The sequence below is a fragment of the Eschscholzia californica genome, unplaced genomic scaffold (assembly GCF_041429995.1).
Source record: "Eschscholzia californica isolate CP2 unplaced genomic scaffold, dmEscCali1.0.p SCAF_2, whole genome shotgun sequence".
Lineage (NCBI taxonomy): Eukaryota > Viridiplantae > Streptophyta > Magnoliopsida > Ranunculales > Papaveraceae > Eschscholzia > Eschscholzia californica.
The window spans coordinates 64,194,068-64,209,948 of NW_028238309.1; the positions used below are offsets into that span (position 1 = coordinate 64,194,068).

Consider the following 15,881-nt stretch of genomic DNA (forward strand, 5'->3'; position numbering starts at 1 on the left):
ATGATGTGGCGTGGTCAAATGATGTGGCAGAGAGAGAAAATGAGATGGAGGAGAGAAAATGTGGGTGAAATACACCTTTAAAGGGGGTTTTTTTCACCCATTCAAAGAGGAGGGCCCTTTAACCAAGCTAAGTCAAAGGCTTTTTACTAAGTCAACGAAACTTGTACATGAAATATCAACCATTAAAAAATTATCGGAATATGTATCATTAATCATTATGGGAAATTTTAAAAGACCCCCCCGTTTTTGTTAAAAGGCCTCCCCGCTAAAAGCGCCCCTCATTATAACCCATTTGGTTATAGGGCCCCCTCTACAAAAGAGCACCTCCTTCATCAATATTTGACCTAACGGCAAAGTTAACGCCGTTAGGTCAAACTTAACCCAAGACCGGTGATGTTGACCACGCCACATCATCATCTTCTCCGGCAGGGTCGCCGGCCGGCCAAACTTCCGGCCGGCGACCTTCAAATAATTTTTTTTTTTTTAATTCTCCCTCTCTCTACAGATCTAGAGAGAGAGAGCAGATCCAAAGGGTCTGCGAACAGACCCTTTGAGGGTCTGTTCGCAGACCCATTAGAGGTCTGCGAACAGACCTTTTGAAGGTCTGTACAGACCTTCAAAGGGTCTGTTCGCAGACCCTTTTGGATCTGCTCTCTCCCTCTCTCTAGATCTGTAGAGAGAGAGAGAGAATAAAAAAAAAAAAAAAACTTTTTTTTTGTTTTTAGAGAGAGAGAGAGAAGAGAGAGAATAAAAAAAAAAAAAAAATTTTGAAGGTCGCCGGCCGGAAGTTTGGCCGGCCGGCGACCCTGCCGGAGAAGATGATGATGTGGCGTGGTCAAATGATGTGGGTGAAATACACCTTTAAAGGGGGTTTTTTTCACCCATTCAAAGAGGGGGCCCTTTAACCAAGCTAAGTCAAAGGTTTTTTACTAAGTCAACGAAACCATGGGGAGACCTTTTAACAAAAACGGGGAGGCCTTTTAAAATCTCCCTTTAAGTTTTTATGAATGAAGTTCTTAACAAAAAAAAGGCCGCGGCTTTGGGGAATAAAGAAAATTCTCCGGGGAATAAAGATTTTTCTTAAAACTAGTCAAATAAGTTTGACTTTTATGTTTTTTTTTTATTGCTAAGGGACTTCTAATTTTTGGGAGTTCTCCTCCATCTCATCACCTCTCTCTACCACCTCATCTCCACGCCATGTCATCATCTTCTCCGGTGAAGGTCGCCGGCCGGCGACCTCCAAACACAAAAAAAAAAAATTAAATTAAATTTTTTTTCTCTCTCCTCTCTCTCAAATTTTTTTTTTTTTTTCTTCCTCTCTCTCTCTAGATCAGATCTAGAGAGAGAGTATCTTCACGAACAGACCTAGGTCTGTTCGTGAAGATCACGAATAGACCAGGTCTGTTCGTGAAGATCTACTCTCTCTCTCTAGATCTGTTCTAGAGAGAGAGAGAGGAAGGAAAAAAAAATTTGAGAGAGAGGAGAGAGAAAAGAAAATTTTAATTTTAATTTTTTTTTTTTTTATGTTTGAAGGTCGCCGGCCGGAAAATTGGCCGGCCGGCGACCTTCGTCGGAGAAGATGATGAGGTGGCGAGAAGATGAAGTGGCAGAGAGAATAGATGAGATGGAAGAGAACTTTTATAAAAATGTATTTTGTATTCCCCATAAAAATTTATTCCCCTGAGAACTTTCAAAAAAATCTGGATTCCCTCGAGAATTTATTCCCCGGAGAATTTTCTTTATTCCCCAAAGCCGCGACCAAAAAAAAAAAAAGGTAACTAGGTCAATTTTGATTGCCTAAATTTTCTTTTTGAAAGTAAGTGTTATTTTAGAAAGGGTTATTTTCCAAAAGGCCCCCAACTTTGTGACCAGCTTCCTACCTGGCCCCTTACTTTAGCAAATATTTCCGTATGGTCCCCTTTTTCCGTTATCTTTAACTGTCTGTTACTCTCTCTCCTCCATCTCATTTTCTCTCTGCCAAGTCACCTATCACGGCCACATCATCATCTTCTCCGGCAGTGGTCGCCGGCCGGCCAAATTTCCGGCTGGCGACCTTCAAATATTAAATATTTTTTTATTTTCTCTCTCCTCTCTCTCTAGAAATTTTTTTCCTCACCCTCTCTCTCTCTCTAAAACTCCGGCGAAGGGAAACCCCTTCGTCGGAGTTTTAGAGAGGGTGAGGAAAAAAAAATTCTAGAGAGAGAAAATAAAAAAATTTAATATTTGAAGGTCGCCGGTCGGAAATTTGCCGGCCGGCGACCACTGCCGGAGAAGATGATGATGTGACCGTGATGTGACTTGGCAGAGAGAAAATGAGATGGAGGAGAGAGAGTAACGGACAGTTAAAGATAACGGAAAAAGGGGGCCATACGGGAATATTTGCTAAAGTAGGGGGCCAGATAGGAAGCTGGTCACAAAGTTGGGGGCCATTTGGGAAATAACCCTTTTAGAAATAGCTCATAATTTGTGACCAGATTTTCCATCTGGTCTCCTAATCTATGCTACTCAGGTTGTCTCTTTTTCATTTTTCTATCAAAAATTTGTTAAGGTTATTTTTATCTTCAAGTTTTACCCCCATCATCAATAATCGTGAAATGGAGAGACACAGCGAGTGGGGGAAACCTGTTAGAGAGAAAGACAGTCAGAATAAAGGCGAGAGAAAGGTTCGATTTTTTAGCGAAACTTGACTTCTTAAAGTAAGAATGATTGTGAGTGTTGATGGTAAAAACGCTAAATATATATAGAATTTCTCAAAAATATACGAGGTCAAATTGGAAATTGATGTTGATGGTGTATCTAAAGATTTTAGTCTACTCATAAAAGCTCAAGAAGTTAGTTTAACCCTTTACTATCCATTCACAACTTCACATATCATTGTTCTTTACCCGGACCCGATAAAAAAAAAAATTGGATCACTTTTATGGATTCGGCGAGAACTATGTTAAAGAAGTCGGCAAAGAGGACTAATTGGGGGATCCGGGACTAGAATTAATCGCTACTGGTTGCATTTACACAAGACTAGTCGGATAATATAAATACAGTATACAATTTATATTGTAGACGTAATCACATATGGGTATAAATATAAGCATCTGAGACAAATATGAAGAGAAATATAACACATTGAAGATCAAAAGAAACTTACTTATTTGTATTAATAGCTAAAAGGGACAAAATCAGTTCGTAATGAAGCATAAAACACTAAAAATTCATCCCTAAGAAGCCAGATCTAATTAAACACTAAAACTTAACACTTATTTATGTTTTAAAGAAAAAATAGCAACATATGAGTTCTCTCTCGAGAGAAAGAGTAGTTGGAAAAAAAACATAAAAGAGAGAAACTTATTTGAAATCTTATCTAAAGATGAACAGAGCTTCAAAATCTACTTCAATCTTGTTTTAGTGATGTTTGGAAGTGAGAAGAAAGGTGAAGAAATCGAACTTTGAAACCTTAAAGCAACCCTTATCGAGTAAAGGAGTTTTTTTATTTGTTGTTGTTATAAATATTGAGTGAAGGGGATTTTTTTTTTGTTGGTGTTATAAATACCGACTAGCCCGACTAGTCAACTTGGTCCTAATCAGGTCGAGTTGGGGACTTAATCGAGATTGCCCCAACTTTTTCTTCGCAGGTAGAGAGTTTATGACAACATTATCAACTACTTGTGCAACAACGAAGTGTTTCCCCTAACTTGAATTGAAACTAAACTTTGAAAAGACCAACCTTTTTTTTATTGTTCTCAAATTCAGTCCCCTAATTGTGGAGAATGGGGGTTTAGGGTTTCCATCTCCAATCCCTTTATGCTTCCTTGTCGGGGGAGCTTCTGATTTACAAAAATTTCAAACTGCCATCCGCCATATCAGGTCTCTCTATCTCTCTCATTTAGGTTTTCTGGTACTTTACATTATGACGATTTAAGCATGTTGTGGATGTTTTCATTAATAGATGTACATGAGTATCACACATTGTTTGCCAATTCAACTAGAGATTAGGGTTTACTTACTTCTCCTGCTTTCATTTATTGTAAAGTCTAACTAATAATCTAAACAACCCATAACTTATTTGTGATTGTCATTTTTACTTGTATTTTTTCAGCTTTAAATAACAATGATAGTATCAACAAATTCACCAGTTTCAGAACTAGAACAGAAGATGGAAATTTCTAATAGTAATGAAGATAGAATTAGCCAATTACCTGATTCAGTCATTCTTCACATTCTCTCCTTCCTTCATGATACCCGATATGTTATTCAAACCACCAGTCTTCTTTCAAAAAGATGGAGACCTCTCTGGACTTCACTCTCATATCTAAACTTCTGCGATATGAAGTTTCATTCGAGCGAAACAGAATGGACCAGTCGGTTTATACAGTTTATCAACACTGTATTGCTTCTTCGCGATTCATCTGATATTAAAAGGTTTGATCTTTCCTGCTCGTATTCCGAATTGGAAACGCTTGAAACCCATATTTATACATGGATCCTTCTTGCTGTTAGAAGAAATGTTCAACGGCTATGTATTTACTTACCCGAAGAAGAGGAACTTAATTTTCAGTTTCCTCCATCTCTCTTTACCTCTACTTCATTGGAGTCTTTGTTCATCTCTTTTGATGGGGATATTTCTGAGCTTACTCGATATCCAATGTATTTACCTAAGCTCAAAGGTTTGACGCTATGGGGGCTTTCAATTGATATGAACTTAACTAATAAGATCTTCTCAAGTTGTCCCTCTTTGGAAACTTTAACGTTAGACCATTGTTGTGTAAAAGGTTGTGATATAAATTTCAGTATTTCTTCTCCTAAACTTAAGCATCTTACAATGGAAAAAGTTAAATTTCCAGAGGAAAATGAGATTGTAACTGTGAAGTTGTATGCGCCAGAACTTAGATTCTTCTCTTGCGAAGATGTCATTGCACAACACTACTATCTAGACAGCTTTGATTGCTTGGAAACTGCTTATATTCAAATGGCGTTACTTGAACCATATGAACCACTAGAAGATTTTTCAGATCTTCAATTATCATTGAAAGAATTATATGCTCAGCGACTGATGCATTTTTTCAGAGCGCTTCATAACGTAAAGGATCTTGTGTTATCAGCTGGCTTCCTTGAGGTATAGTTGCTTCCATCCTTTCTTCTCTTAATAAATAAAGCTTAAATGTTTGCATTCACCGTCCTAAATAAATAAGACAAGTATGACAGGTAATGTTCAGCGTATGAGCACCTAAGGTGTTAAAACCTTAACTTTAGTACTATCTAGATTGTTTTTGGCTCTTGCAGGGTATGCCCCCTTCCTTTCATCTTTGAGAAAATAGTTATAATGCTTGCATTTTGTGTGACCTAAGTAGCTAACTGGCATGAATAACTTACAGTTCTCCCTATCCCGTATATGTTATCCTACATTGGTACAAGATATAAGATATGTCGGATCAAGAAAAGCCAGAAAATGGATACATCTTTACATCCAGACATGGATTAATCAAATTGATGTTTTGTAGTTATATGCCTTTTATGGGCGCAGGTTATGATGGGAGTGCCTGATTTAGTTTACAGTCCCCCCATTCAATTTCACAATTTACGAAGCGTCGAGCTGGATACATGGCTTTCAGAAGCTTCGTTTCGTGCCATAACATACTTGCTGCAGATTTCTCCTAATATTGAATATCTTTCATTGCTAGTGTATGGGGTAACAGAAAATGTCTTACTCATTGGGTATATTTAATTTTGTTTCATCTCTGCTCCCTAGACAAAGTAACCTTGTCTTGACACTGCAATTTTTTTGTTATATAGGTACACGGTGAAGACCAACATTTTCCCTATGTTGACGAGGTATCTCTCGAAACGTTATATCTTGTTTGCTTTTCTTAAAATTTGTTAAATAGTTCAACTGTCCATAAATTCTGTCGCGTAAGTTTAATCATTCGTGCTGTTTAGATAACATTAAGTTCAGAAAACAGCGTAGAGTATTGGGAAGCAGGGTCTTCATTCCGGTGTATTCTCTATCACCTCAAATTTGTCAAGATTCGAGGACTTTCGGGATGCATAAATGAACTCAAATTTTTGGAAATTTTGTTGAAGAACTCTGCTGTCTTACAGAAATTGGAGCTCTTCGGTAGTTTCCCAAAATCATCAGTTACAGAGAAACGAATGAAATTTTTTTGTGAAATGGTACTAAGCTTTCCAAGAGCCTCTGAAGCTGCAAATGATATGTTTCTGTTCAGATTTTAATGTAAAAGGTGATTTTTTCATCTCGTTTTCTCTATATAGGGCAGGTATGTCATGCTAGCTTGAATTATCATGATTTACATCTTTTGTTGGTTTTCAACTCAATACCAAATTGTTTATTAGTAGAGACGCCTTGGATGTTATATTCTAGGTCACGAGTTTTCCCTTTGTTTATGTTGGACTATTCTTGAACACTTTTTCACGTGTGGCTTTCTTTGGGTCTAACATGTATTTTCTTTTGGGTGGCGTTGAGCTTGTATGTCTATTAGGTTTATCATGTGCTGGCCTAGTTGTAGTATAATATTAAGTTTCTGGGTACCTAACTCAAAACCAATTTGGCTGCAAATTGGCCTTCGTGACCAGTGGTTTGCATCCCACTCTATGGGTTCGAGTCTTGGTGATGGTGGAGTCTCCCAGAGGTTTATCTGTTGTATTTATAGGGCTAAATAAAGTATGGTAGTCTAAACGCGCTTTAAGCCTCCTGAGGAAGGCTTTTTAGGGCCCAAGTGTCAATTATGGCGGTGTTTGTGCTCATCCGATCCACATGTTGAATTTAAGCCATGATGTAATCAATGCGATGTAATTATGTCATAACTCTTGGAGTCCTTCGTCAAATTTGTCAAACCAAAAAGGAAAACAATTTGGCTATGAACTTATAGGCCTTGGATATTATGTTCTTGTTCGTGAGACTTCCTTCGAACTATGTGGGTCTACTTTCACAAGTATCACTCAAAATTCACAATTATTGTGCTTTTTGTTCGATATGATAAGAAATGTATTTGTAACTCTTTAAGTTCTATTAACACATCTACTTGTTCCGAAAATAATAACCTGCTTGATATGCCTAGTTATTCTTTTGCAGTGTGAAATTTCAAAATTGTGCAGATAGCTTTGTCGGATTTTGTTGGTGGAAATGATTTGCAAGTGGAAATGACCCATTTTGCATTAAGTTTGGTCTGTGACCAGCAAACTCTATTTCAGATGTTATCGATATACTTGCTCCGTATAACTGTCCATTTTTCTAGTCCTATCACTTTATTGGGATGTTTATAGCTTTGTATTATTCAATGAGGGGGGATTGATAATGACTAATGTTTCTTGGTTTTTTCAGTAGTAGCAATTCAGTATAATCAAATTCCTGCTAAATTTAAAATCTTAGAATGGTGAAAGTAAGAAATGCAATACGAAGTATGATTCTTTAGTCCGAAACTCACCTGGGTTAGTACTGGATATTGGTCGAAAAAATTATAACAGAGAGAAGAATGAAAAAAAGATGGGAAATTCCTACCTATGTTTTGCTTTGCTAGCTCTCCAAATTCAGTTATGAAAATGATGGTTTTGCTTCGGAAGATTAAGAAAATTCAAGGAAAAGAAGATTATATCAGTCCTAGAGATTCAGGAGCAGCTAAAAGGGTAGCAGGATTATGTTTCAAACAAATCATATTTAGTCCAGAATAAATTGAGTTCGAAAATTCAAGTTTTGGATTTTGAAGGAGAAAAATAGGTTTGAAATTAGATTGTGGTTTTTTCTTGTTATCACTTTGTATACTAGCAAACTATCTAAATAGGGTTATTTCCCAAATAGCCCCCAACTTTGTGCCGGTTTCCTGCCTAGTTTGTCAAAAATACCCAGATGACCACTTTTTTGAGCTACTGTTATAACACCGTTAACCAGTCATCACCTTCTCTCCTCCATCTCATCACCTCTCTCTGTCACCTCATCTTCTCGCCAACTCATCGTCTTCTCCGGTAAAGGTCGCTGGCCGGCGACCTTCAACCATTAATTTTTTTTTAATTTTTATTACATCTCTCTCTTAAAAAAAATTAATTTCTTCTCTCTTCTTCTTCTTCTTCTTCTTTCTCTCTCTCTAAACATAAAAAAGGTAAGTTTGTTCTGTTAAAGAACATAGATCTGTTCGTGGAACAGAATAGACCTTCAATGTATGTTCTGTTTAACGATCAAAACAGACCTTGAAGGTATGTCCTACCTCCGGAGTCGCCGGAGGTCCAGAGAGAAAGAAGAAGAAATAAGAGGAAGATGAAGAAGAAAAAGTGAGAGGAAGATGAAGACGAAGAAAGAGGAAGAGGAAGAAGAAGAGAGAGGAAATTAAAAAATATATATATTTTTTTAGAGAGAGAGAGAGAGGTGAGAGAAATTAAATTTTTTTTAATGGTTGAAGGTCGCCGGCCGGAAAAATGGTCGACCGGCAACTTTCACCGGTGAAGATGATGAGGTGGCGAGAAGATGAGGTGGCAGAGAAAGGTGATGAGATGGAGGAGAGAGAAGTGATGACTAGTTAACGGAATTATAATGGTAGCTGAAAAAGGGGGTCATCTGAATATTTTTCTATAAAGCTAGGGGCTAGGCATGAAACTAGTCACAAAGTTAGGGGCTATTTGAGAAATAACCCAAATTTTTAGCTCATTTCAAATTCGGATGAAATCTCAGTATCACAACCAGAAGTAACAATGTTGGCATTTCACAGTTCGTAAGACAGACTTCTAAAGTTCCACTGTATCCCTCGATCGAGTGTTTCAATAGAACCCTCGAACAAAGGATACAAACATCTAGTGGAACCCTCGATCGAGGGTTTCACCAAATCCTAGTTCGAGGGTTCCATTAACCCTCGAACTAAGAGGGTGTTTGATTTTTTAGCACTTATAAGTGCTACCGCTTACTAAGTGATCATCACTTAATAAGTGATATCACTTGTAAGTGTTGTGGCGTTTGTTTTTCATCGCTTCTAAGTGTTTGATTTTTATTTTTATATTAATTCTAAATGTCATAAAAATGAGAAATTGTCTATTTTAACCTTAAAGTATTTACATATTTTATACTAGTCCATTATGCTCGCGAGTTTGGATACAAGAGAATTACGGTTTATGAATACTTTGTGTTAAAAATATTAACCACCAATTATTTAAAAATTATGAAGGAGAAATAACTTACGTTGCATGATGGAGTTTGGGTGCTTCCGTGATCGATGAAGGAAGATATGTGAAAAAATGTAGGAGAAAAACTTTAGGTGAAGGATGAGTGAAGAAGGAAAAGAGTCATCGCTAAAGTCAAAAAAAGATTTTTTACTTGTCAATTGTTTAAGATTTTCTTTTTAGTTACAACTGTATTGGTAATTATTACATTCGGAGAAGGATAAAAATGTCATTTTTAGCACTTAGAAAGTAAGTGCAAAAAAGTAAGCTCCAAGTTGGAGCTTACTTTTTTGCACTTACTTTGGCCTCACTTACAAGTGATATTCACTTATTAAGTGAAAAAACAAACGGCCTAAAATTGCCGACCCGTACTTATTAAGTGAAAATCACTTAATAAGTGCAAAAATCAAACACCCTCTAAGTTTTCTTTCTATTAGTCTATTGTTATAGGATTTTATTGAAAACCTAACTGTTGTTAAAGAGTTTTTCTATCTACAAACATCAGAAACAAAAAAAAGAAGATAGAGCAAGGAACAAAAAAATAAATCATAGGAGATCGTGAAGAAGGAAGAAAATGAACAATATACAACTGACTATTTTTTTCGATTGGATAATAGTTAATGGTAACATTGCGTTCCCAAATTGACTTTTTCTGTTCATTGTTCTCAAATTCAGTCCCCTAATTGTCTGAGAATGGAGGTTTAGGGTTTCCATCTCCATTCCGTTTATGCTTCCTTGTCGGAGGAGCTTCTGATTTCAAAATTTTCAAGCAGTAAAAGCTCTACCTCTCAACCATACCCAACACTGCCCTCCGCCATATCAGGTCTCTCTATCTCTCTCATTTAGGGTTTATGGTACTTTACTACGTAATCACGACTTCAACATATTTTGGGTGTTTTGATTCATTAATTGATGTATATGAGTATCAAACATTGTTTGCCAATTTAATTAGAGATTAGGGTTTATTAACTATTCCTGCTTTCATTTACTATAAATTCTTGTAGTCTAAAGAACCCATATTTGATTTTTCAGCTGTTAGGAACAAACAATGGTAGAAACAACAAATTCACCAGATTCAGGAGGATTAGAAAAGAAGATTAAAATTTCTGATAGTAGTGAAGATAGAATTAGCCAATTACCTGATTCACTCATTCATCATATCCTATCTTTCCTTGACGATACAAGACATGTTATTCAAACCACCTGGCTTATTTCTAAAAGATGGAGGCCTCTCTGGACTTCACTCTCCAATCTACACTTCTGCGATATGATGTTTTATTCGAGCGAAACAGAATGGATTAGTCGGTTTATACAATTTGTTGACACTGTATTGCTTCTTCGCGATTCATCTGATATAAAAAAGTTTCATCTTTCATGTTCGTATTCCGAATGGGAAACAGAAACAACCCATATTTCTACATGGATCCTTGTTGCTGTAAGAAGAAATGTTCAAAAACTAGTTATATCCTTACCCCAAGGACTTGACTTTCAGTTTCCTCCATATCTCTTTACCTCTACTTCATTGATGCATTTGTCCATCTGTTCCTTTGATGGGCACGTTATTTCAGAACCATATCCAGTAGATTTACCTAAGCTCAAATATTTGGCACTATGGGGGCTCTCAATTCATGTGAACTTAGCAAATAAGATCTTCTCGGGTAGTCCATCTTTGGAAACTTTACTGTTAGACAGTTGTTATGTAAAACAAAACGGTATCAATTTGAACATTTCTTCTCCTAAACTTAAGCATCTCACACTGGACAGAATTTTATCTCTAGATGAAAATGAGGTCGTAACTGTGAAGTTATATGCGCCAGAACTTAAATTCTTCTCTTGCAAAGATTACATGGAACGAGAATACCATCTAGACAGCTTTGATTGCTTGGAAACTGCTGTTATTGAAATGGGAATAAATGAACCAGAGGAACAACTAGATGTTTTTTCAGGCCTTTCCTTATCAAGGAAAGAATTATATGCTCAACGTATGATGAGCTATCTAGGAGCTCTTCATAGAGTAGAGGATCTTACGTTAGCAGCGGGCTTCCTTGAGGTATAATTGCTTCCATGCTTTCTTCTCTTAATAAATAAAGCTTAAATGTTTGCATTCAACGCCCTAAATAAATAAGACAAGTCTGACAGGTAGGATTCACCGTATGAGGAGGTGTTAAAACCTTAATTTTAATACTATCTAGATTGTGTTCTGTGCTTTTGCAGAGTATGCCTTTTTTCCCTTTCGTCTTTGAGAAAATAGCTACAATGCTTGCATTTTGTTTGACCTAATAAGTGGCTAACCGGCACGAATAACTTATGGTTTTCCATGACTACAAGATACTAGATATGCCGGGTCATGAAAGCCTTAAAATGTATACATCTTTACATCCACACATGGTTATCCAAATTGATGTTATATATATATATATATGCCTTTTATGTGCTCAGGTTATGATGGGAGTGCCTGATTCAGTTCACAGACCCCCGATTCAGTTTCGCAATTTACGACGCTTAAAGTTGGATACATGGCTTGCAAGAGCTTCTTTTCGTGCTATAACATACTTACTGCAGATATCTCCTAATATTGAATATCTTTCAGTGGAAGTAGATGGGGTAATAAAAAAAATGTCTTACCATTGGGTATATTAATTTTCTTTTATCTCTGCTCCCTAGACAAATTAACCTTGTCTTGACACTACGCTTTGTTTGTTATTTAGGTGGAAGGTGAAGACCAACATTTTCCTTATGTTGATGAGGTAACTCTCGAAACACTCTATCTTGTTTGCTTTTCTTATAATTTGGTAAATAGTTCCACAGTCCATAAATTCCGTCGCGTAAGTTTGATCTTTCGTACTGTTTAGATAACATCAAGTGCAGGAAACAATGTAGAGGATTGGGAAGCAGGGTCTTCATTGTCATGTATTCTCTATCACCTCAAGTTTGTCAAGATTAAGGGACTTTTGGGATGCGTAAATGAACTCAAACTGTTGGAAATTTTGTTGAAGAAGTCTGTTGCCTTACAGAAATTTGACCTCTTTAGTGCTCGTTTCCTAAAATCATCGGTTACAGAGAAACGAATGAAATTTTTTAGTGAGATGGTACTAAGCTTTCCAAGAACCTCTGAAGCTGCAAACGTTGTGTTTCAGTTCAGATTTTATTGTAATAGGTGATTTTTCATCTCGTTTTCTGTATATAGGGCAGGTATGTCATGCTATTATGCTAACTTGTATCATCATGATTTATATCGTTTCTTCTTGCTTTGTGTATTACTAAGTTTGTTGGTTTTCAACTAAATGCCAATTGTTTATTAGCGGAGACGCCTTGGATATTATATTCTAGTCACGAGTTTTCCTTTTGTTTATGTTGGACTATTCTTGAACGCGTTTTCACATGTGGATTTCTTTGGGTCTAACATGTATTTTCTTTTGGGTGGCGTTGAGCTCGTTTGTCCATTAGGTTTATCATGTTCTGGCCTAGTTATTGTACAATATTAAGTTTGTGGGTATCTAAATCAAAACCAACTTGGCTGCATATTGGCCTTCGAGGCCAGTGGTTTGCATCCCACTCTCGAGTCGCAGTGGTTATGGGTTCAAGTCTTGGTGGAGGTTGAGTACCCCAAAGGTTTATCCGTTGTATTTATAGGGCTAAATAAAGTAATGGTTCTAGACAGGCTTTAAGGCTCCTGAGGATGGCCTTTTAGGGTCCAAGTGTCAATTATGGCGGTGTCTGTGCTCATCCAATCCATATGCTGTATTAAGTCATGATGTAATTAATGCGACTATATAATGTAATGACTCTTGGAGACTTTGTCAAAAAAAAAAAAAAAAAAAACAATTTGGCTATGAGATCATAGGCCTTAGATATTATATAATATGTTCTTGTTCATGAGACTTCCTTTAAACCATGTGGGTCTAATTTCACAAGTATTACTCAAGATTCATAATAATTGTGCTTTTTGTTCGATATATCATAAGAAAAGTATTTGTGAATTTTTAAGTTTTATTAACACATCTACTTGTTCCGAAAATATACATAGCTGCTTGATATGCCTAGTTATTCTTTTGCAGTGTGAAATTTCAAAATTTTGCAGGTAGCTTGGTCTGACTTTGTTGGTGGAAATGATTTGCAAGCGGAGATGCCCCATTTTGCACAAAGTTTGGTGTGTGACCAGCAAACTCTATTTCAGATGGTATTGTTATACTTGCTAAATTCAATGAGGGGGAATTGATGATGACTAATGTTTCTTGGGTTTTTTCAGTAGTATAGTCAAATTCCTGTTAAATTCAAAAACATAGTGAACAATTGAATGATGAAAGTTAGAAATCCATTAAGAAATTTGATTCAATAGTTGGAAACACACCTGGGTTAGTACCGGAAGTTGGTCGGAAAATTGTAACAGAGAAGAATGAAAGAGAGATGGGGAATTCCTACTATGCTTTGGTGGCTAGCCCTCCAAATTCAGATAGGAAAATGGTGGATTTGCTTCCCAAGATCAAGATAATTCGAGGAAAAGAAGATTATATCAGTCCTATAGATTCAGGAGAAGCTAAAAGGGTACCAGAATCAATTGTGTTCGAGAATTCAATTTGTCATGTTTTGGATTTTGAAGAAGAAAAGGTGTGAAATTTGATGGTTGTTTTTCGTTGTTGCCATGTCATAATATGAGAAATAATTTCTCTTGCTTCCAAACTGGTAACTTTGATAATTTTGGTCTTGAATAGAATTTCAATATTTTGATCTGCCCAGAGCATTCAATTTCTCACTTTATATACGGGTGAAGTTTTAAATTTTTAGCTCATTTGATACTACGAATGAAACCTCAGTTAAATTTTTAACTTCTTAGTTCGTTTTTTTCTAGATTCGTCAAATAAGGGGTTTTTAGTCTGTCTCGCTCCTACGTTTCTTTGTTTTTTTATCCATCGACTACATTATCAACAGCGCCAGATCTGTAGACTAACCCAGGCTATAACCTGGGTTAGTTCTTAATTGTTTCACTTAAACACCATCACTCAGCGAGGATAGCCTGCCGGGATGGTAAAGGCTATCTCTCCAGCACCCTAAGACAAGAGTTGGAAACTCCCATAAAACATGGTTTTTAATCCTATTTTTTGAACTTGACCTTTTGAAAGGATGATTGTTTTTTGGCCAATTTATAAAAAAGTCACAATTGTAGTCTTAACCAACTGTCGTCTTAGTGCTGAATTTTGTCCAGACTTCTGTTTTGACCCCATTTACTTTCTAGGCTTATTTTTGTATTTGAATTGTTTTGTTGTCCATACAAATTTTTTTATCTTTCACTTCATCTTTCTCCCTCATATACTTCATATTTCTCTCTTCCTCTTCGTTTTTCTCCACTCATGTTTTTCTCTTTTAGTCACTTTTCACTTCTCTCTTTTCTCTTAGTCGTTGTGGCAAAAAGGAGGTTTCTTCTTGTCAAAACATTTCTTTCTTGTAGACAACTAGTTTATAATGTTTACAACATATTGTTTCATTTATTAATTTGGTTGGACAAAAGAGTTTATGTCCAATTCTTTTTTTAATTTCAAATTTAATTAATTTTTCGCTTCTGAAATCCTATACTATCTAGTAGTAGCAACAAAAAACTATCATGAAATAATTAAGTGTACGAAGCGATTGTAATTGAATAAAAAATGTGTTTATCTTTTACAAGCACTGATACCTTCTACATACAAATTAGTACACATATTTTATTTAAGTCAACACTGCCTAGAACAAAATCCTAGCTCCACCCCTGACTAGCAAGAGATTTAAAGAGATTTTATGATTTACAATCTCAAGTAAAAGCCTTAGTCATAGGAGAAAAAAAGACCCGAGTTGGAATGCTTTGGCGATGTTAAGGGAGTTATATTGTGACTTCGTAGGTCCTCAACTAGCTACGAAGAAGATCGCATAGAGATCTTGGACATATAAGATAACGACATAGATAGTGTTAGTGTCACGCTATAGTTACAACTTCTGTAAAATGTTTTATTTTACATCCCCACAATTTAAAAATCCGTTTGAAGATCAATACTACTTTTTATCAAATGGGGAACACCGAAGTAAAAGGATCCATTTTAAATGTACATAAATATAAAAGGTCTTTCTAAAAAAAATAATTAGTGGGTGATTTGTAAAATAATGTTTGTTTTTGGTCAAAATTTTCGTAAGGGAAATAGATAGGGAAAGTGTTGACAAATCACGAAACACTGATCCCCAAGCAAGTGTAGAGGATTCAATCAATCAATCAGACATGCATCATATGTTTTTCTGAGCTAGAAACAACAGATCATTTATTTGGTGAATGTCAGAGGTTCAAAACACTGATCCGACAAGCAAGTGAAGAGATTCGAAGATATACAACAGAAGATCAAATATCAACTCTAAGTCATTTACTCGAACTAGGTGGAAGTAAAAAAACGAAGTTTTGAAATAATATACTCGTCTGATCTGATTTGGCTCTGGTGGAAGGCTAGAAATTATAGACATTTCAATGGAAAACTAGTAGATCTTAGATCTATCCTTCATCGAACCTCTCTCGCCATAAGGTATACTACCTCACAATCTTCGATTCACCATACTACTGTTGATTTATTGCAGGGACAAACATGGACGCCTCCTCCCACCGGAACAGTTAAAGTAAATGTGGACGGTTCTTATTCTTCAACACGAACATCAACTGGTGCGGTGGTAAGATCGTCAACCAGTAAGGTGCTCGAACAAAGGACAACCAGCTT

At 36.3% G+C, this 15,881-nt stretch overlaps 1 protein-coding gene across 1 annotated transcript; it reads left to right on the top strand.

The window, feature by feature from the left end:
- The first annotated feature begins 3,580 nt into the window (after window positions 1-3,580).
- LOC147560252 (uncharacterized) lies at window positions 3,581-13,883 on the top strand. Its single transcript, XM_086659251.1, has 11 exons — window positions 3,581-3,861; window positions 4,094-5,110; window positions 5,519-5,683; window positions 5,788-5,826; window positions 5,932-6,222; window positions 7,108-7,176; window positions 10,193-11,203; window positions 11,593-11,757; window positions 11,862-11,900; window positions 12,006-12,345; window positions 13,235-13,883. Exons 2-10 carry the CDS (start codon window positions 4,106-4,108, stop codon window positions 12,312-12,314), a joined length of 3,093 nt encoding a protein of 1,030 aa, XP_086515377.1. The 5' UTR covers window positions 3,581-3,861; window positions 4,094-4,105; the 3' UTR covers window positions 12,315-12,345; window positions 13,235-13,883.
- Window positions 13,884-15,881: the final 1,998 nt, after the last annotated feature.

Bases quoted from the DNA above. Each gene is read 5' to 3' on its own strand.
- LOC147560252 (XM_086659251.1), top strand. From the start codon at position 4,106: ATGATAGTATCAACAAATTCACCAGTTTCAGAACTAGAACAGAAGATG. The intron at 7,177-10,192 runs GTCTGTGACCAG...TTCAGCTGTTAG, and splicing joins CCCATTTTGCATTAAGTTTG to GAACAAACAATGGTAGAAAC. The intron at 11,901-12,005 runs GTAACTCTCGAA...CGTACTGTTTAG, and splicing joins ATTTTCCTTATGTTGATGAG to ATAACATCAAGTGCAGGAAA.